At 41.2% G+C, this 22,712-nt stretch overlaps 1 protein-coding gene and 1 pseudogene across 3 annotated transcripts in view; one reads left to right on the forward strand and one right to left on the reverse strand.

Moving 5' to 3' along the window:
• Ube2v2 (ubiquitin-conjugating enzyme E2 variant 2) overlaps window positions 1-2,244 on the reverse strand; it is a 43,533-nt gene extending 41,289 nt beyond the window's left edge. For 2 of the 3 annotated variants that reach the window (NM_001159351.1, NM_023585.4), the window contains exon 1: window positions 2,186-2,244. In NM_001159351.1, coding sequence (NP_001152823.1) covers window positions 2,186-2,201 — 16 coding nt within the window. In that variant the 5' untranslated portion in view covers window positions 2,202-2,244. Of the gene's footprint in view, window positions 1-1,416; window positions 1,572-2,185 lie in introns of those variants that run through there. The other variant, XM_011246011.2, reaches the window with a different exon arrangement.
• Window positions 2,245-16,801: 14,557 nt separating this feature from the next.
• Gm7748 lies at window positions 16,802-17,259 on the forward strand (annotated as a pseudogene).
• The last annotated feature ends 5,453 nt before the right edge of the window (window positions 17,260-22,712 follow it).

The raw sequence follows: 22,712 nt of genomic DNA on the forward strand, positions 1-22,712 counted from the left end.
TTTCTGTAAACCTAAAACTATGACAAACAAAAGAATGTTCAGTTTTTGTTTACTTTTGAGACAGGATCTTACTACCTAGCCTAGGCTAACCTTATGTAGCCCAGGCTCATCAGGAACTCACGATCCTTCCTCATAGCTGGGATTATAGGAATGCACTACCACAAAACACACAGAACTTCCTTTTTTACACAGTAAATTGCAGTAAATGAATCAAATGAAATCTTTACTCACAGATACTAAATATTAATAAACATCTTTTGCCTTGAGTAATGCTTAAGCTAAATTCTATGAAAGCCTCTTGACTTGGGGAAAGGAAGGAGGAAACTTCAGACACTTCCATCTGAGAAGGAACCAAGAATGTAAAGAAAAATTTATCTAAGAAGGAATGTATGAGAGTCAGTGTCGAGACTAAAACAGAAAAAAACTCATCCTTTGAGGAATACTCCAAATTAAGTTAGTCATGATGGAGAGAATGCTGGATTATACTCTTGCTTCTGTTCCTGTAAAGTTATGTGTAACTTTTTACTTCTTTGGTTTCTCAATTTTCTAAGAAGGAATTCTCAATCTAATTTGAATTATTATCCTCCAAACTTTTTCCAGTTAGAGTTCAAGGTCAGCCTGGCTACATGGGACACTGACTCAAAAATAAATAAATAAGCTCCATTTTCTAAGATGTATTTTAATTATACCAAAGTTCCCATTTCCTTGGTCTAAAACCAGTGAAAATAACAAACAGGATACAGATATCTAATATGCAATACATGGGCAAATAATCCAACGCTTAGAGTACACATTCAATTGCCAAAAACCAAAGTTTGATAAAAAGTATGGACCACTCATTTTATCTAATTACTGCTCTTTTCAAAATACTTAACATTCTTTCATATGAGTAGTGTTAAATATGTTCCAAAAAACAAATGCTGACTGGAGAGATGGCTCAGCTGCTAAGAACACTGGTTGCTCTCCCAGAGGTCCTGAGTTCAATCCCCAGCAATCACAAGGTGGCTCACAGCCATCTGTAATGGAACCCAATGCCCTCTTCTAGTGTGTCTGAAGACAGCTACAGTGTACTCATATATATATAATAAATATTTTTAAAAAGAACAAATGCAATCACAAATTGACATTTTTCATATTACAATACACCATTTTATTAGTTTAATTTTAAGGTAGTGAGCACAACTCTTTAAAAAACATGGCACTAATAAGCACATATATTTCAAATAAGAAGTAAAGAGATTAAGGGTTATAACATTAAAAGATCACTTTTAAAATGAGCTTTGGTCTTGGACAGCTCTGATCTGACCACTGATGTATTTTCCAGAGGTAGAACTGCTAAAGATTTTATTGTCTATGGCACTCATACACATAAAGGTAAGATTTAAACAATATGAAAAATGTATATGAAGGCATTACCTTGAAATGTTAACAATCACAACATGCACTCAACCTCTTCCATTTCTACAACCTAGATTCAATAAGAACTAGAAAAAAAAATAAATCTTATGAATCATCATTTTTAAATGCTAAAACTCAACACTTTTAAACTGTTTTAATTTTTTTTGTCACCAAATTTCTAAACCCTGTTGGCATTTAAATTTCAAGTTTCTGCTCAAAGGCAACCGAACATTGTAGACAAGAGTAGAACACCTATCTAAGGTACCAACTGTCCTGCAATTAGCTTTCGTCTGGCTCAGTGTACTGTAGTTTTTCACTTAATTGAAAAAAAAAAAGAAGAAGAAGAAGAAGAAGAACACGCATTCGGCCACCTAAGTAAAATCGTCGCCCTCTTATTCCAGACAGCAGCCACCCTCCGGTTAGTCCTATCCTCCCGCACGTGTCTGTCTGGTGGACTCCCAGCCTAGATCCCCGGCTCCATCCAGGATGCCTCTCCGCCGTAGCCCCGTTGATGGGCAATGCCACCGCCACCGCGGGCCGCTCCAGCGCACTCCACCCTCGGCTCCGCTGCGGCGCCCAGATCTGCCGGTCCTCCCGCAGGGCCGCCGCGGGCGGTGGGCGCGCAGGCTCCCCGTCACCGCGAGCTCTGACACGCGCGTCCCGACCTCCCTACCGCCCGCCCCACCCCCTGCCCCTCGCGGGGCCCTCCGCACTGCGCACCCGCAGTCCCGCGCGGCCCGCCGGACAGAAAGCAGCGGGAGCGCGGCAGACCCGGCTAGGAACCGACCTGTGGAGACCGCCATCTTCTCCTGCTACCAGACGCACCACCGCACGCAGGGCGTCAACGTCACTTCCGGCAGCGCGTTGCTCTCCGTCATAGAGGGACCGATAGTGGGGATAGTGGGGACTGTATCAGGTTCCTGTTCCTGGCAAGCTTTGCCCCTGATGGTCTCTGGAACTGTTGGTTCATCGGTTGTCCTAATCAAAACACACACATAAAACTGGGTTGGGAGACTAAGGCAGCATGAGCTTAAAAAGTCTTTAAAAGATCTGAGATCTCCAATAGTGTCAGTGTGTCCAAGGGAAATTTTCCCTATGACTCCTCTTATTAAATATTGAAATAATGTCTAAACAAACGCTAACAGTTACATCACGAGCCGGGCGTGGTGGCGCACGCCTTTAATCCCAGCACTCGGGAGGCAGAGGCAGGCGGATTTCTGAGTTCGAGGCCAGCCTGGTCTACAAAGTGAGTTCCAGGACAGCCAGAGCTATAAAGAGAAACCCTGTCTCGAAAAACAAAGTTACATCACACCAAACCTGTTATTAATAATCAAGGTAAAACATGGGAATTCACAATTGTGTTGGGGAAAAAAAAAAAAAACTATTCCAAAAGGTTGGGCTGTGTTAGTGCAGGCTACGTTTAGGCTGTAGTTTTGCTCTGATGACACCAGAACCAAAAGTCCATCAGTAAAGAAAGCCACAGAAGAAACTCAAGCAAAACCGTGAAGCAAAAAGGGATGGAGAAAAGCAGCTTACCACCTTGCTTCTGAGAAGGCTAGGCTGACTCCATGACAGACTTCAAATTGACAGTTAAGGAGACTGGGCCTAAGAACTGGGAAAGTCCAGGCAAGCCCAGGCAAGTCAATTACTAATAGAAAAAAACCCAGGCTCCAGCCTTCATGCCCGATAATGGTTCTAGGATGCCTAGAGATAGAGTAAGATAAAACTCATCTTCCCCAGAATTCCAATGTGCTTTAAAGCAAGCATGCACACTCACTTAGTTGTCTCTCTGTTTTGGCAATGGGAGACTCCAACACGCTGGACTTCTGCAAAATAAAGCACTCTCTGAGTATACATACTATTTGAGTCCCAGGTGTCATTCTTCGGTGAATCATGGACCTTTACATTTCTATCTTACGTTCACCTACCTTATTTGGAGGAGTAAGCCCATGTACCTAAAGATGGTATACCCATACCCAACTGGATTCTCCTACAACAATTAGTGACTAAGAAAGTTCCCCCAGGTTTTTCTTTTCAGACATGCCCACAGGTTATTCTGACTAAGGCAAGTCTTAAATTGAGATTTCCTCTTTCCATTTGTGTCAAGTTCACAACAAAGATTATCTAATACAAGTCCATTCCAAGTGCATCATTGTTAATATTCCTTTCTTGTTTGTGCCCAAGATGTCATAAATACTAAAATATTAAATACAGTACAACTTTAGAATTCCCAGTCTTTAAAAATTCCAACCCTCTAAGTCTCTTTAAAATATCCAAAGTCAGGTTCAATAAATACCACACACAAGCAAATATTATAGGCTACTCACAATGCTATTGGTTATCCTTGACAACCTAACTGTAAGACTATATTGCTGAAGACATCACATACTTATGCAACTGAACATGAAAAAAATTCAGTTGGGGGCTGGTGAGATGGCTCAGTGGGTAAGAGCACCCGACTGCTCTTCCGAAGGTCCAGAGTTCAAATCCCAGCAACCACATGGTGGCTCACAACCATCCCTAACGAGATCTGACTCCCTCTTCTGGAGTGTCTGAAGACAGATACAGTGTACTTACATATAATCAATAAATAAATCTTAAAAAAAAATCAGTTGGGATACAACTAGATGTTTCACATCTATTAACTAGCATTTATATATTTGATGCTTAGTCACAAGGGAGTAGAACTATTTGAAAGGATTAGAGGAAATAGGAAGTGCGGCCTTGTTGGAGACAGTGTGTCACTGGGAAGGGGCTTTGAGGTTTTAAAAGCCCATGCAAAGTCTAGTCTGTCTTCTTCTCTCTATGTCCACCTAGAATGTAGCTCTCAGTTACTGCTACAGCACCTGCCTGCATGCTGTCATTCTATTGCTATGATGATATTGAACTAAACCTCTGAAACTGTAAGCAAGTCCCCAATTAAATGCTTTCTATCAGAAGAGTTGCCTTGGTCATAGTATCTTAACAGTAGTAGAGCAGTGACTAAGACAGTACCTAGCCTTTATGGTTATGTGGATTATAGCACACATATTTAAAGGCTTTAGAGCTAGTATTCACATGTAAGAGAAGACATAGAAACATACATATCTGTCTTTGGGGGTGTCTGAGTTAATTCTCTCTAAAAGATTTTGTCCTAGATCTATCCATTTGCCTTCTAATTTTTATAATTTTAACAGCTTATTGATTCCATTGTATATCTGTACCACATGTTCAGTATCCACTAATCAGTTAATGAATATCTAGACTGTTTCCAATTTCTGGTTATTATGAATACAGGCACCATGAACATGGATAAGCAAGTATCTCAATAGTAGCATGTAAAGTCTTTGCATATATACTCAAAAGAGACATATCTGAATCTTCAGGTGAGAAGGCTAAACTGATTCCATGACAAGCTGCAAACTAGCAATTAAGAAGACTAGGCCTAAATCTCTGTTTCCAAGAACTGGGCAATTCCAGGCAAGTCCAGGCATCAGAAGCTGCCCCGCCACCTGGCCTGAGGCAAGGACAATGGGTCAGCAGCAGTTTCCTCAGACTTCTTCAGCTACCTCTTCAGCAAGTTTCCAGCCCCCATACCCCGATAATGGAATATCTGAAGAGATGGACCCAACAGATTAACATAGAGAACACCTACCCCAGAATTCTGTAATGTGCTTTAAATCGGGCCTGTGAGCTTACTTGGTTGTCTCTCTATCTTGTTAATGGGGAGACCTCAGCATGCTGGACTTCTGTAGAATAAAACACTTGGCAAACACTCATTGCCTTTACATACTATTTGAGTCCCTGGTATCATTCTTCAGCAAATCATGGACCCTTACAAGGGTAGAACTATCTTCAACTTTTTTTCATTCATTCATTCATTCATTCATTCATTTATTCACATTACATCCTGATCACAGTCCTCCCTTCCCAATTCCCCCCTCAAGCAGCCCCTCCCCCCCATATCTTCTCCCCTTCTAATCTGAGAAGGGGGAGGCCCTCCTGGGTACTAACCCACCCTAACACATCAAGTCACTGCAAGACGAGGCACATTCACTCCCACTGAGGCCAGACAAGGTAGCCAGGTAGGGGAACAAGATCCACAGGCAGGCAACAGAGTCAGGGATAGCCCTCACTCCAGTTGTTGGGGGACTGGCAAGAAGACCAAGCTGCACATCTGCTCCTTTTTTTCCAGGAGGGGGCAGGGGAACTAGGTCCAGCCTGTGTATGCTACTTAGTGGGTGGTTCAGTCTCCAGCAGCCCCCAAGGGTCCAGGTTAGCTGACTCCTTGAGAGGTCCAAAAACCTCAGGAATAAACATTTCAATTCCTGGGCTGGAGAGATGGCTCAGTGGTTAAGAGCACTGGCTGCTTTTACACATATCCTGAGTTCAATTCCCAGCAACCACATGGCTCATGGCCATCTATAATGTAATCTGATGCCCTCCTCTGGTGTGTAGCTGTACATGCAGTTTGAACACTCATACATAAAATAAATAAATAAATCTTTAAAATAATTTTAATTCCCCAGGAAGCATACCGGGCTCCTCAGAATGAGCCACTGGCAATGGGCCTTTAACAACGGCCCTAACTTAGGGATGGTGAGCTCTTGGGGCACCTAGCTGGAGGCGATAACAAGGCAAGAACTGAGCTAGTTTCCAAAATTCTTCAAGGCCTCACCTAACATAGAGAAACTAACATAGCAACCAATCAAAATTGTACTAATATCACTGCTTTGCCCACTACCAGTCATATTAGAGATAATCTAACCCTTTTGGAAAATTCCCCTAGCCCTACATAAAAAGTAACCTGCAAGCTCTTTGAGTAGTTGCCCTTTAGATGAATGTTTGACCCTGCATGTTGTGGTCATTTCTGCATAATAAACACTCTTTGCCTTTGCATACTATTTGAGTCTGGGGTCTTCCTTCAGTGATTCTTGGACCCTAACATTTGGGAGCTCATCTGACAGGATCACTGGGGACTTCCCTGACTTGATAGTAGAGTGGTTTTAGGGGAGCAATTGGCTGTCCACGGATCGATCACGTGTTGAGGTGCCTCAGTGTGTTGTGTGTCTTTGTGTTTTTGTCTCTCGTCCTGCCTTACTGGGAATCATCTCCTGCTCTGATTGGTGTATGATGATTTTTTTTCCTCCCTGTTTCTTTGGCTGGCACGACCTGCAGCCACCAGAGGCAGTGCAGTCTCCCCACAGGCTGCGACCTGGCTGGGAGTTTCCCAGGACACTTCAGAACTCCTAATGTTAGAATCACAGTATGGTCTGTGCCAGGTTTTGGTAGAAGCTGACAGGATAAACACAGCCTGAGAGCAGGAGAAGCTGCCATCTCTGGAGCCTTCCCAGTGGCAGTGGGAGCCAGAGAACCCCAGCCAAATGAAGTTTGGTGGAGGCTACTGGGTCATTCTTTATAGATGAGGCTCAATGGAAGGAGAGGCGGCCCAGCTTCATTTGAGTTTCTTTTTTCCACTCCTGTAGGTTTACTGTGTGCTTTCGTGTGTGATTTATTTGATGTCCCCTATTACTTTTGAGAGACACCATGGGGCACTTCTTTTTCATCTAACTCAGAGTAGCTGGTCTTATGTTTAGATATCAAGATTGATTTGGAGTTTAGTTTTGTGTAGTATATATGAATCTATTTTTTATTCTTCCACATACAGCCACCCAGTAGACCAGAACTAATTATTGAAGATGCTATCTTTCCTCCAGTGTGTTTTTTGTTGTTGTTGGTTTGGTTTGATTTGGTTTTTGGTTTTTTGGTTTTTTGGTTTTTTGGTTTTTTGGTTTTTTGGTTTTTTTGGTTTTTTGGTTTTTTTGGTTTTTTGGTTTTTTGGTTTTTTGGTTTTTTGGTTTTTTGGTTTTTTGGTTTTTTGGTTTTTTGGTTTTTTGGTTTTGTTTCGTTTTTTACTTCTTTATAAGAAATCAAGTATACATAGGTGTTTAGACTTATGTCTGTGTCTTCAATTCAATTTCATTGATCAACATGTCTTTTTATGTCAATAGCATGCTGTTTTTTATTAGTTTATCTCTGTAGTACAACTTGAAATCTGGGATTTCATTTATTATTCAGGACTATTTTAGGCATCAGGTTTTTTGTTTGTGTCCATATGAAGTTGAAATTTATTTTTCCAATTTTTATGAAGACTTGTGTTGTGATGAATATTATACTAGATCTGTAGATTGTTTTTGGTAAGATGGCCATTTTCCAATTGCTGAGTCCTGCATGGACTGGAAAAGACAGTGTGACATGGTTTTCTGTTCCCGAAACAGAGCCAGCAGGGTGTGGGTCTCCACAGGTGTTGAGAGTTGCTGGTCATGAGGCTTGTGTGTGTGTGTATACATATACATATATGTATGTATAAATACATATATATGTGCATGTATATACATACATATGTGTGTGTGTGTGTGTGTGTGTGTGTGGTTTCATGTTCTTCCTTTGGAAAATATTCTCCCTGCCAAGGCTATCTGGAAATTCCTCTCTGCTAAGGCTAATGACTCTATAATAATTAGAGACAGCACGAGTCCAGGAGATGAGGATGTGTCTATGTCCTTAGCAAAAATGGTAAATGATATGACCTTCAGTACAGCCTTTAAGGCTGTGGGAAAGAACTCTGAAAACATGAGATCAAGAACATATAATTTCTCAGCTATGCAAAATATAATGCAATTATATGAATTATATGAGGGGCTTCAAGGATCTAGAAAAACAGAGGCGCGACTACACTATGAGCCAGCTTGTGAGAAAATCAGATACAAATGCAGGCAGATTACTGAGTTCTAGATCAGCCTGGGACAGAATTAATTTAGGTCCAGGCATGGTTAGAATGGTAATCTCAGGACATGATCCCATCCAGATAAGTTTATTGTTTGTGCTTTCAAAGGTAGGTAGATCTCTGAATTCATTTGCCATGTTTTAAAAAAGAATGTGCTTGCTGTCTTTTTCTAAGAATCAAGGGACTAGGGTCTGGGAATGCTGACTCATGGGATGGTCAAGAGGGAACCTGAAGTACATAAGTGAACTGATATGTAAATAAAAGCCTAGGCTTTTGATCTGTATGAGATAAGATAGCAGAGAGCAATAGCACTTATTTTATAGATTTTTTTTTTCTAGCAAAAGCTGAGCTATCTGGAGATCTCTGGAGAGAAAGCACAGCTATTTTAGAATTTTTTCCTAGCAGCTTTTCTGACTTTGGTTGGAAAACTCATAAGCTATCCAGAGAGCTTTTAGGATTTTTTTTTCTAACATAAAAGAACTGTCTCTAGCAGAGAGACATCTTGAGTAAGGAGCTGTCTCAAGCAGACTACAGAGCCAAGAGCTATCTACAGAAAACTGTCTTGGGATCCATCTTCAGCAGACTACAGGCTGTACCCATGATTTGACTTTGAGTCATTTCACCACTCCCAAACATCCCTTCTTCAGAACCCCTCCCCAAGCCTAGGCTGGACCTTGGCATCCAGTATTAATCCTACACATTTGTGAACATAGGTGATCTTTTGATCTTCAATTGTCTTCAATATTTTTCAATATCTTAAAATTTTTAGTATGCAAGTTTTCACTTGATGTTTTGGTTTTTCAACATACAGTTCATTGAGACTGTGATGAAAGATACTGTTTTCCTGATTTCCTTCTCAGTCTATTTGTCATTTGCATATAGGAAGACCACTGATTTTTGTGTGGTAATTTTGTATCATGCTAATTTGCAGAAAATGTTTAACTGCTGTAAGTTTCCTGGTGAAAATTTTAGAGTCACTGATGTATATATACTATCATATTATCTGCAGATAAAGATATTCTATTCTTCCTCTCCTATCTGTACTCTCTTTGATCACTGTCAATTGTCTTAATGCTCTAGCTAAGATTTCAAGTAATATATTGAACAGATATGGAGAAAGTGGACATCCTGGTCCTGTTTCTGATTTTACTGTAAATGCTTTGAGTTTCATTTACTTAAATGCTTCATTTAAGTTGATATTGGCTATGGTTTTGCTATAAACTCCCTTTATTATGTTGAGATATGTGCCTTATACCCCAATTCTCTCCAGGACTTTTATCTTGAAGAGATTTTGTCAAAGGCATCTAATAAGATGTTCATGAGTCAGTCTGTGTACCAGGGCTATCCACAGAGACCTCTGGCCCAACCAACCTGGAGGGAGGATTCAAGAGAAGGGGAAAAGGCACGAGTAGGGAGGGGGAAGTGCCTCCCTTGCTTCCACTGCTGTTGCCTGCCCACTGCTGCTCTAGCCTGCCCACTGCTACTCTAGCAGCCTCTGTGCTCTGAGATGCTGCACAGAGCCTAGCTGAGCTGAGCCACCAGGGTGGGGGTTGCGGGGTTGGCTAGTAAGCAGAGTGCAGGGGAGCTGCTTCTGGTGGTGAAAGCTTTTGGAGGGTATTCTCTTCCCAGGCAGTGTTACAGCTCTTGTGACAGATGCTCAGATGATGAAATAATTCTCACATACCTTTATTCTTTCTGGAGAGGATCTTATATACAGTTCTGGGGTGGGGTCTGACAGCAGGTGCTTCCTATTGGTTTGGCCTGATATGCCTCATCTACATGAGGAGGGGCTTGGGAGCATTTCCCCTATGTGACTGATGGCAACAATTCTCTATAGAGGGCTGTGACTCTATATATGACTATATGATATATATATATATATATAGTGCCGGGAGCCTTAGCTTGAACTTACCAGACTTTCTCTCATAGCCCACCACCCTAAACTCCCCCTTTTCTTTTTATAAAGAAGAGGTCTCATGAGAATAACTGTCTCCTATGTTGGGAACATTTTGATATTGAACCAAGACCTGATTAGTAGTGATCTTTGCAATGCTACTCATCTGCTGCTTTAGAAATTGAATGAGCAAGGTGCCAAAGGAAGCAAGTCTCCAATGGTTAGTATGAGACCAAGGGAAAGAAGAAGCCAAGCCTCCAAGGGGTTAGAATACCAAGGAGTAGGGGCATTGGGTACACAGAGTGCCTAGAGGTTCCCCCAGAGCTCTTTGAGCACCTGTATACCTTGCTATCAGAATCACTGTCTCTTATGTCAGGAACAGTCTAATATTGAACCATGATCTGATTGGTAGTGATTTTTGCAATACTACTCATCTGCTGCTTTAGAAACTGAATGTGACAGGGTGCCAAGAGAAGCAAGGCTCCAATGGCTAGTATGGGGCCAAGGAGAGTAAGAATCTAGGCTACCAAGGGGTTAGAGTACCAAGGGGTAGGGGTGTTGGGAGTATAGCGTGCCCAGAGGTTCCCCCAGAGTTCTTTGAGCATTTATATATCTTGTTTTACCAACCAAGATTCATTGACATAAAAGTAACATTTCTCCCCCAGCAAAATGCAAGTCCCTCCCTGTTCAGCAGTCAGTAAGTCCAAGGCTCTTCGGTTTGGGAGGACAACTCCTGCTAAAGAGGTTGGTTATCTGGTGTTGCAGAGACTCAAGACTGTCTGCAGTGAATGCCATTGCCTGTTCAAGTTTGTCCTGGAAGTCACTGGCTAGATGTTATGTTTGAATAAGATCTGCTCCAGTAGTTCCTGTCATATCCAGTGAGACAGCAAGGCCCAGTCCAACAAGCAGAGGGATGAAGATCTTTCTCTCCTTTTGGCTTCCTCCCATCTACAAGGCAAATTCTTTAGGTTCATATTGATAAACCTGGGGAACAAGTATCGTGGGGATGCTGGAGCTTTAGGAAGGTGGATTAATACAGGCACCTGTAGTGCCTTTGCATAAGAGGAGAGCAGGAGGGTTAACACATACTGACTTGGTGATGGTGATGTCATGCACCTCATTTAGAGTTCAGGGTGTACCATCCACTGGGGTATGGAGACATTTTGGCACCCCCTGGAGTTGGTAAAGGCTCCCATACGTGTAGGGGAGGGATTTTTTAAAAAAAGGAGCTGTGTGGGTATTGTTGGGTCATACCTAACAAGAGTTTGATCTTTCAGGGCTGCATTGACAGAATTTAGAGCTTGGATTACTCCAGTGGACAGTGTTCTTGGGTAAGAGGGCCTTTTATCTCCTTTTAGGAGGTTAAAGAGGGGTTGAAGGGTGGTTGTGGGAAGAGTCAAAGCCAGACTTGCATGGTTTTGTTAATTGCCCTCAAATCTTGTAATAGTCTCCATACCCTTGAGCTCTTTTTTATAGCGAACACAGGGGTGTTCTGTGGACAGTGGGAGGGGTAGATTAGTTATACCAGAAGCTGTTCTACCAGCTGTGTGAGGGCTTTAAGCTGCTCCCTTGATACAGGTCACTGTGGGACCCAGATGGCTTCATTGGAAAGCCAATAAGTCAGGGAGTATCAAATCTAACAGTGAACCCTAGAACTGGGGGTGATTTGGAGGAGGGTTTTTAGGGTCTCTTCTATCTTGATGAGGTCTCTTTCTGATTGGGTGGTAAGCAATACCTCTAGGGCTTGTAACAGAGCTCTCCCTAAAAGATTGGTGGCTACTTGAGCTACCAAGGGGCATATGAGGCCAGTAGCTCTATCAGGGTCCCCCCACATATAGGCCTGTTTGGTGATAAATGCATGAGAGGTAACCCCTTGTGGGGCTGTGACAGGCAGCTTATTTTCTGGTTGAGCTAGATTTAACCCGCCAGAGAACAAGCAGGTGTTCCTGAAAGGGATGGAAGGCCATTTGCCATGCCTCCAGATACCAGGCTCCTGAAATGAGGCCCTAGCTCTCCACAATTCTGTGGCCATCAGTCACATAGGATGATGCCACAAGTCCCTGGTATTCTATCTGGACTCCACCCCCAAAGTTACCTGGCAACAGCCAGGTAGGCCTGGCCCACTATAGAAGGGGCTGCTTGCTCCCTCCTCTCTCTCTCCCTCTTGCTCTCCCTCTCTCTGCATTCCCTTCCCCCGTCTCTCCACGTGACTATGGCCAGCCTCTACTTCTCTACTCTCTCCCTCTCTCTCCCTTTTTCTGCCTCTACTACCCTCTTAGCTCCCCTTCTTGCCATGACAATAAACGCCTTAAAACCATGGACTGCATCTTCTCATCGGATCCACTGTGATGGAGCAATGGAGCATGTCTTCCTCTAAAGAGCCATGTCTAACCTCCCACAGAAGGCCTCTGTGTGTTCCCACACACGGCTTCCACCAAGCAGCCAGCCACTGAACAAGCCAAGGACACACTCTCACCCTTGTGGAACCCAGGCGGAGCATTCTCCTCCCACCCCCTTTCCTTCAGCCTTGAGCTAGAACCTGCCTGTAGGAGCCCGCAACTCTGTTCTCAGCTCTTTTTGGCATCCAGTGGCATCTGTGGTGCCCAAGGATGAGAACCTGCTGTCCTTGACCTCTGTGTGGCCCAAGGACCCCAGAACCAGCTCTTCTGCATCACCCAGTGGCTTCTGTGGTGCCAGGAGAGTCCGAGCCAAACTCTGGAAGTCACGCAGGACCTCAGACTGAGACTGCCCACACCTGGAACAGGGTCCTGTGGCTTCTCACAGCCTGACTCGTGGGGTGAAGTCAAACATCCCGAGTCTGCCTCCATGAGCCGCCCTAGCCCTGTGGCGTGCCAGATGCAGGACACCATTTTAACCCACACCCCCTATACCTCGGAGCTGGAGCCTAGGGATCAGTTGCCAGTCAAGTGGGATCTCTTGCCTTAAAATTGTCTTGTGTGCTCCAGTATCAATAAGGCACTTGAATGGCTTATTATCTACTTTAATGGTTAATTTTGGATGGCAACCTTCTGAGATGTAGGATACCCATAAGACTTCTATGGGAGTAGCTGTCCCTCTTACTGTTGGGGCAGAGGGCTGCCCCCTCTTAAGTTTAAAAGCTCCAGTGGCTTAGCATCCTTATGTATGGAGGTACAATATCTTTTCCAATGGAAACTTTTCCTACAACAGGGGCAATTTTTCTCAGAGGGATTAGGATCTGTTATGGGGATGGAGTTTTGTGGGCATTCATTCCTCCAATGTCTTGTCTCTCCACATTTGAAGCAGACTCCTTCTGTTTTTACTGCTGCCACAAATGCCTGGGCCACAAATGTAATCTGGTGTGATGTGATACCCATATCTTGGGTTGCCACAATCCACCTATTGTGGTAATCCTCCAGGAGGATACCCTGGCAGGCTAGTCTGAATTCAGAAGTCACGTCTTCCCATACAATAGTTTTAAGAAGGAGATCTCTGGCTATAGGGTTGGGGATTTTTCTTTCTAGGCTCATTCTAGTTCTAAGTATAAAATCAGATAGGGGTTCTCCAGGCTTCTGGCCAAGAAAGAGCAGGGAGGAGGTGGGGTCTAGTGAGCCCCAGGGCAGGGTGAACATGTACCAAGCTTAGGTTGCACAGAGGCACACCTGTTCATAACACCCTGCTGGCTACTTTGCCTGCTGTGCTCCAGTGGAAAATTCCTGGCCAAAGAATTCATCAAAACCCTAAGGGTATTGCCTCAGTCCCAGTTTTGTCTGACATATTGAAGGCATTCATCTCATATTAGGCCTCCCATTCTAAGAACATTGGGCCAGGCAGGAAAGGACAGCAAATATCTCTCCAATCTTGTGGCATATTTAGGTTGGCAATGTATGACTCTGTAGGAAGGATTTTGTCCAGAGTTCTTGGATGCCATCTTCCTTCACTGCCTGTTTGAGTCCTTTAAGTCTGAGGCTTGGAATTGGTACCAGTTGAGTGGTTTAGTTCAACTGGAGTTAATATTAACCAGGAATGCTCCAATGTTTTGGGATTCTAGTCCTGTATCGGCGTCCTGAGTAGCATGGGAGTCATGAACATTACAAAGTTGTTGCATGGTAGATGGTTGGGGGTAGGGGACAATGGCATTTGGCCAGTTTTTGTCAAAGTGTTTTGTAGGTTTTTGGATTTTGTGGTTTAGAGAGGGGCAAGGAGATATATCTCTCTCTAGTTGATCGAGGGAAGGTGGAGTTAGGGGGAGAGTTTCTGCCTTGGCACCTCTTAGTGGACATATTCAGAATATGTAAGTCAAGCCGGGCGGTGGTGGCGCACGCCTTTAATCCTAGCACTTGGGAGGCAGAGACAGGCGGATTTCTGAGTTCGAGGCCAGCCTGGTCTACAAAGTGAGTTCCAGGACAGCCAAGACTACAGAGAAACCCTGTCTCGAAAAACCAAAAAAAAAAAAAAAAAAAAAAAAAAAGAATATGTAAGTCAAATATACCCTTTGCTCCTCACGTTTCATTTGGCTGTGGTGTTTCATGATAGTAATAACTACCTACTAGGACAATTGCCTCTTATACTTGCCTTTATTGTATCTCATGGGTTAAGAATGTTGCAAAGAGTCATGAGTTTGTGTGCTTCCTGCTGTTCCCACTTTAATCTATAGTGATCAGATAGATGCAAGGTACTATTTCGGTTGTCTTATATCTGTTGAGACTTGTTTTATGTCTTAATATGTGACCATTTTTGGAGAAAGTTCCAGGAGCTGATAAGCTTTAGTATTTGGGTTAAATGTTCCATAGATATATGCTAGGTCCATTTGGTTTATGATGTTATTAAATCCCAACATTTCTCTATTTCATTTTTTTTCTGGATAATCTGTCTATTGGGGATAGTGGAGCATTGAAGTCTCCCACTGTTACTATTTAAGAGTCAATATGCAGTTTCAGTTGTAGTAGTGTTTTTTTTATGAACTTAGGTATCTCTGTGTTCGCTGCATAAATGTTTAAAATTGCAATATCTTCTATATGGGCAAGTATTTCATAAGTATGTAATGTCTTTCACTATCTCTTCTGATTAGTTTTTGCTTGAAGTCTGTTTTGTAAGTTATTAAATGATTATACCTGCTTGCTTAGAATATCTTTGTCTATCCTTTTAATCTGGGGTGATCTCTATCTTTGATGTTGAAGTATGTTTTTTTGGATGGAGTAGAAGATGGATCCTGATTTCTAATACAATATATTATTCTGTGTCTTTTTTATTGGGGAATTGAGACCATTATTGAGAGTTATTAGTGACAAGTATTTATTGGTTACTGGTGTGTGTCTGTGTGTGTGTGTGTGTGTGTGTGTGTGTGTGTTAGTTATTGATGTGGGGTTTTTCCCTCTTTTGATTTACTGTTCTGAGATTATTTATTCCTGTGTCTTCTAGTGTTTTCTGTAGAGCTGGGTTTGTAGATAGATATTCCTTAAATTTAGTTTTATTGTGGAATGTTTTTCTTTCTCCATTCATTGTGATTCATTATTTTGCTGGGAATAGTAGTCTGGGCTGGCATTTGTGATCACTTAAGAGCTTATAGAATTCTGTTCAAGGCTTCTGGCTTTAAGAGTATCCACTTAGAGTCAGGTGCAATTCTAATAGGTCTACCCTTATAAGGCAGACTTAGTCTTTTTTTCTTGCTAACTTTATTTTATTTTAAAGATTTATTTATTTATTTATTTTATGTTTATGTTTATGAGTACACTGCAGCTGTCTTCAGACACACTAGAAGAGGGTATCAGATCCCATTACAGATGGTAGTTTGCTACCATGTGGTTGCTGGGAATTGAACTCAGGACCTCTGGAAGAGCAGTCAGTGCTCTTAACTGCTGAGCCATCTCTCCAGCCCTCCTTGCTAATTTTAATAACTTATTGTAGTACAACCAATTTAAGCTTATCCCAGACTAGCTTACAAATACTATGATTATTTTATTTGGCTTTGACAATTACTGAGGAATAACCACTAATCTACTTTTCTAACTGTTGGCCTGGCTACTACCTCAGTGGTAGTTCCCAAATGCTTTTTCTTCTGGTAATGTGCTCATGGTACATCTCATCTCATGTCGCCTTCTCTTCTCTCCTTCTTCTTCTTCCTTCTCCCTACTTTTCTACCCCCAATCAGGTAACTCAAAACCCTCCTACCTCTAATCCCTCCAGAAATTGGCTGTAGCCTTTTTCATTTAACCAATGGTTTTCAATTAAGGAACAAGGTCTTCACAACAAAAGCTGGTAAACATGAGGACTCACTCATAGGCCTAGATATTCAGGTACAGAAGTTAGCATTATAATACATAGCAACAGATCAAACCTCAACAAGAAAAGTCTTGTTCTGCATGTTTATTGTTTTGATTATTATATATCATGGGAATTTCTTTTCTTTTGGTCCAGTCTATTTGGTATTCTGTATACTTTTTATACCACGTTAGGCACCTCCTTCTTTAGGTTGAGGAATTTTTTTTTTAGGATTTTGTTAAACGTATTATTCATAGATTTGGTTTTCTCATAGTGTCCTAGATTTCCTGGATGTTTTGTGTCTGATTATTATTATTATTACTAACATTTTCTTTAACTGAGGTATCCACTTCTTCTTGTCTTTGATTCCTGAGATATTCTCTTTCATGTCCTGTAAGTTGTTGGTGAGGCTTATATATCAGTCAGGGTTCTCTAGAAAAAGAGAAGTGATAGTGAGCGGCTGGCATGCTCCGATCGGTCAGAGCTAACCGCTGCCAGGCGGGCTGCCCCAGTCGAGCGAAGATGGTGGGCCGGAACAGCGCCATCGTGTGCGGTGCCCTCTTCATCAGGTACTGCATCTACTTCGACCACAAAAGGCGGAGTGACCCCAACTTCAAGAACAGGCTTTGAGAACGAAGAAAGAAACAGAAGCTTGCTAAGGAGAGAGCTGGGCTTTCCAAGTTACCTGATTTAAAAGATGCTGAAGCAGTTCAGAAATTCTTCCTTGAAAAGATACAGCGTGGTGAAGAGTTATTAGCACAAGGTGACTACGAGAAGGGTGTGGACCACCTGACAAATGCATTGCTGTGTGTGGACAGCCTCCGCAGCTGCTGCAAGTGTTACAGCAGACTCTTCCTCCACAGGGTTCCGGATGCTCCTGACCAAGCTTCAGACCATTAGTCAGAGAACTGTAAGTGCTCAGAGCTTGGCTGACGATGATGTGGAATGAGCCAGATACCAACATAATAAAATCTCAGTAAAATAATTTAACAGTTAGCTTGGAAGCTGGTCAGCTCTGGGGGAATAAGGGCAAATTATGCTGTCATGAACTGTCCCACACGGACATCTGCCAAAGCAAATGTGAACTTTGGTAGATCCGTTGTCTGTTCTCTTTATTTTTCCAGTGAAAAGTATTTTGATAGAGCTTTTCATTTTATAAATACACTGAGTTAACCTAATATCATGGATTTCCATTTGTTCTTAAGACATGCAATTCAAATGTAAATATAGTAGAGTATTACTTAGGTAGAAACTCGTGGTGATTTTAAGATTGGAAAAGAATCTGAGGAAGAGTTGAATAACACACATTCTAAAGACTAGAACATTTTATTGTATGTTGTAAAATTGGGTAGAAATTTGTGTTTGTGAAAGCTGCGCATTAAAACCTTACAGAGACCGTTTCTCGTTTACTTAAAAAAAAAAGAAACAGAAGTGATAAAACAAACACATACATATATATTTGTACATGCATACATGTATTATGTGTGTCTGTGTGTGTGAGAGAGAGAAAGAGAGAGACAGAGAGAGAAAGGAAGGGAGGAAGGAAAAGAGAGGTAGGGAGAGAAAGAGAGAGATAGATAAAGAGAAAGACACAGAAAGAGAGACAGAGAGTTAGAGATACAGAGAGAGAAATAGGATTCATTAGTATGGTTTACAGGCTGTGATCCAGCTAGTCCAACAATGAATTTCTCCCAACAGGAAGTCCTAAAATTCATAATTGGTCCACAAGTTAGACAATCTCAGCTAGTCTTTAGTATACATTTGAATCCTGAAGAAGTAGGCTCTACGATGAGTGAATGAATGAACTTGCCAGGGAGATAGAGGAGAATCAGGCAAAAAGTAATATTTCCTTCTTCCATTGCCTTCATATGAGACTAGCACCAGATATGGCCTAATTTAAGATGTCTCTTAAATGATCCTATCAAGAAAAATCTCTCACTGTTCAAGTACTCACTACTTTGACAGTAATTTCCGGACATAGTTTACTTGACAAATCAAGAGTAGGTATCACAGCTTATCTCTGAGGTTTTTGTTTGGCATTCTAAATTTTTCATTTCCAGCTTTATTTTAGTTTTGAGTATTCTTCAGTGATTTTATTTTTATTTTCATGTCTTTAACTGTTTTCATTTACAATTTCTTAATGTTTTCACAGTCTCCATTAAGAAATTATTCGTATACTCTTTTGGGTCCTTGTACATATTCATAATTGCTATTTTGAAGTCCTCATCATGTGCTTCAACTAAATTAGATTTCTCAAGATTTACTACAATAGGGTTATTGAGTTCTGTTGGAAGCATAATGTTTTCGTTATTCATATTTGTATTTTTGCACTGTGATATAGGCATCTGGAGTTATTGTCTTAGTGACTGTGATGGTTTATATATTCTTGGACCAGGGAGTGGCACCATTTGGACTTGTGGCCTTTTTGGAGTAGGTGTGACCTGTGTGGAGTAGGTGTGTCACTGTGGGTGTGGTCTTAAGAGCCTCATCCTAGTTGCCTGGAAGTCAGTCTTCCACTAGCAGCCTTTAGATGAAGATGTAGAACTCTCAACTCTGCCTGCTGGATGCTGCCCTGCTCCCACCTTGATGATAACGGACGGAACCTCTGAGCCTGTAAGCCAGCCCCAATTAAATGTTGTTTTTTTATAAGACTTTCCTTGGTCATGGTGTCTGTTCACAATAGTAAAACCCTAACTAAGACAGTCACTGTTTTATTACTATGAAAAGAGACAGAGACAGTGACAGAGAGTCAGAAACACAGAGAGGGAATGGGGATTCATTAGTGTGGGGCTACACAGAGAAACCCTGTCTCAAAAAAAAAAAAAAAAAAAAAAAAAGACTAACACAAAGCAAGCTCCATGCTTTTGGTGTTTCGTTTGATTTTGTTTATTTTTATTCATGTTTGCCTTGGTGTTCTTTTGCTGTGGAGAGACACCATAACCACAGCAACATATAAAGGAAAGCATTTAGTTGGGGCTGGCTGGCTTCCAGTTTTAGAGGTTTAGTCTATTGTCATCATGGCAAAAGGCATAGCAGCCTGCGGGCACACATGGTGCTAGAGAAGTAGTTCGAGAGTTCTATATGCAGATCCACAGGCAGGAGAGAGAGTGGGGGAGAGTGGAAGAGAGTGGGAGAGTGGGAGAGAGAGAGAGAGAGAGAGAGAGAGAGAGAGAGAGAGAGAGAGAGAGAGAGAGAGAGAGACTAGGCCTGGTTTGGGCTTCTGAAGTCCCAAAGCCCACCCTCATGACACACTTCCTCCTCAAGAAGCAACTTTCTAATGACTAAGCATTCAAATATATGAGACTCCGAGGCCACTGTTATTCAAACCACCACAGTGCTTATGTTTTCATTTCATTTGGTTTTGGTTTTGGGGAAAGAAAGAAAGAAAGAAAGAAAGAAAGAAAGAAAGAAAGAAAGAAAAGAAAAGAAAGAAAATGAAGTTGAATGGGCAAAGGGAAGAATTGTAGGAGTTGGGGAAGAAAAAAATAATATGACCTAAATATATTGTATAAAAATTGAAAAAAAATTCCAAGTCTCTTACCTGTGAATCCTTGTAAAAGAAAACCAGCAAACAAACAAGTTAAAGGGCTGGAGAGATGGCTCAGCAGTTAAGAGTACTTACTGCTCTTCAGAAGGTCCTGAGTTCAAATCCCAGCAACCACGTGGTGGTTCACAACCATCCATAATGAGATCTGATGCCTTTTTCTGGTGTGTCTACACCAGAAGACAGCTACAGTATACTTACATATAATAATAAATAAACCTTAAAAAAAGAAACAAGTTAAATACTTTCTCAAAGAGTGAAGAATAAGACAGACACAGTTATAATCAGACCAAAGAAACTCCAAAATCCAATGTATAAAAATCTCAATGTCTGCTTCCGTCTGATTCCTATGATTTACCCATGTTCTTCTGGTCTCCAACAGGCATTTCTCACCTCTCTGGACCTGTAGTACAGGAAACTTGTATTGTAGATTCAGGTTTGTTTCAGTCTATACTTGCCTATCATTGGAGGCCAACCTATGGTCTACATCTTCTATGTCCAGGGGTCTCCACTGAAACTGTATCTTCACGATGACCTCTTAAGTTCACTGTACCTGTTACAAAGGTCAAGCCTCAGCTTTCCCTCTGATCCCTTCAGTTCTTCAGCTTCCAGGAGTCAAAGCTAATACCATGTAGAATACTTACATTACCCTTGGCACCTCTGGACCACAGCTTCTGTGTGCTGACCGTGAGTATTTATGGTGAATGTCCACACTGGAACCAGCTATCAGAAGGCAAAGCAACTTTACTTAGGATGACTGGAGGCTTATAAAGTTTTGAGGGACTGAGGGTAGGAACATCCAGGATAGGCAAAGGTCATTGGCTGAAGACTTAGGGTACCAAAAGAGCTCATTAGCATGGGGAAGCATTTTGGGATCTCAGGTGCTATCAGAACAGTTTCTTATCAGAAGAAAGTAAATTGATCCTGTAATCTAACTAAGGCTATGTGACTGTACTGGCTGGTTTTGTGTCAATTTGACACAGGCTGGAGTTATCACAGAGAAAGGAGCTTCAGGTGAGGAAATGCCTCCATGAGATGCCAACTTGTTTTTTTTTTTTTTTTTTCTTTTCTTTTTTTTTCTTTTTTCTTTTCTTTTTTTTTTCTTTTTTCTTTATCACTGTGGTATCTTTTATTATTTATTTATTTATTTATTTATTTATTTATTTATTTATTATATGTAAGTACACTGTAGCTGTCTTCAGACACCCCAGAAGAGGGCACCAGATCTCATTATGGATGGTTGTGAGCTATCATGTGGTTGCTGGGATTTGAACTCAGGACTTTTGGAAGGGCAGTCGATGCTCTTAACCGCTGAGCCATCTCTCCAGCCCCCAACTTGTTTCTTGGTCATGATGTTTGTGCAGGAATAGAAACCCCGACTAAGACAGTGACATTCCTCAGATAGAGGCATCTGTAGGGCCTTAGAATTCCCCAGACAAAGGCAGAGAAGGAGAATCCCCACAAATGAAAGGAGTCTCCCATTATGTGCTGAGCCCAGAGCCTATTGGGTCAATGGTGTACTTCAACCTTATTTAGAAGAGTTTCCCACACTTGGCCTTCTATTTAAACCTTGAACTCACTTCAGGACCCTAAAAATGGACTTGAGAAGTCTGCTGGATCTTTCTGTCTCTCTTCCCAGTGTGACACATTTGAGTAAACTTTCCTTTTCTCCTTTCCATTGTTTATTTGGCTCTTTTAATTGACCTGCTGAGGAGGGGTGCCAGACCTGACTTGGCACAAGTTGTGGCCTCCAAGTTCTATAACACTTACATGTTCTGAAGAAATTTCTAACCTCTGAGAAAGCAGCCTGGAACACAATTTTAAAAACTACCTCTCCTCAAGCCACACACACACACACACACACACACACACACCACACACAAACACAAACACACATACACACAGAGAGACAGAGACAGAGAGACAGAGAGAGAGAGAACCTTTACTCTTTACAACATACTTTACCTTTAGATCTTTTGTAACTCTATGTGTCATGTATATTTACAATATTTTTATATGTTTTCAATTGTGTCCATAATTTTTTCCTTTTTTACATCATATGTATATGATATTATATATATATATATATATATATATATATATATTTAAACAAACCAATCATTTCAGTTCTCTGTATTTTTTTATTTAATTTTGTGATGTGATAAAATTATTCTTTTAGCATGACCAGTTAAAATATATAAGCAGATTCACAAATTTAAATATTGTGATCATATATTAAGGTACAAACAAGTAAACAAAAACTACTTTATTAATCTGGATACTGTAAATCTCTTAAAATGTATTAAAATGATAACATTTGATATGGTAAATATTTCATAAACCATAAAAAGCTAATTGTTTATATAAAACAACATTTGTTAAAGTAAAAAATTCTTTTTTTTTTTCTTGGCTTTTTGAGACAGGGTTTCTCTGTGTACCTGGGCTGTCCTGGAACTCACTCTGTAGACCAGGCTGGCCTCGAACTCAGAAATCCGCCTGCCTCTGCCTTCCAAGTGCTGGAAAAAAATTCTTGATGAACTATAAAATGTAATATTACATATATACTTTTGATAATGATACTCTTCCAAAACAGATTCTAAAGTATATATACTTAGTCTGGGCTATGTATAAATTAATGTATATGTTTATTGAAAGTCTTTATGTTGTTTTCCTTTTCAATTATATTGTAGAAAATATAATTCCAATAAACAAAGTGCTCAAAATTAGGTTTATTAAAATATATCATATGAGCTATTATGTGCATGTAGACTGTCTACACGTGATTCATTCTCAAGGTTTTCTGTTTCTTTTTTAACATAATTACTTAGCACCAAATTTACTTGTGAGCAAGTACTCAGACAGTGTTCTTAGCT

This window comes from Mus musculus, chromosome 16 (genome assembly GCF_000001635.26).
Source record: "Mus musculus strain C57BL/6J chromosome 16, GRCm38.p6 C57BL/6J".
Taxonomy (NCBI): Eukaryota; Metazoa; Chordata; class Mammalia; order Rodentia; family Muridae; genus Mus; species Mus musculus.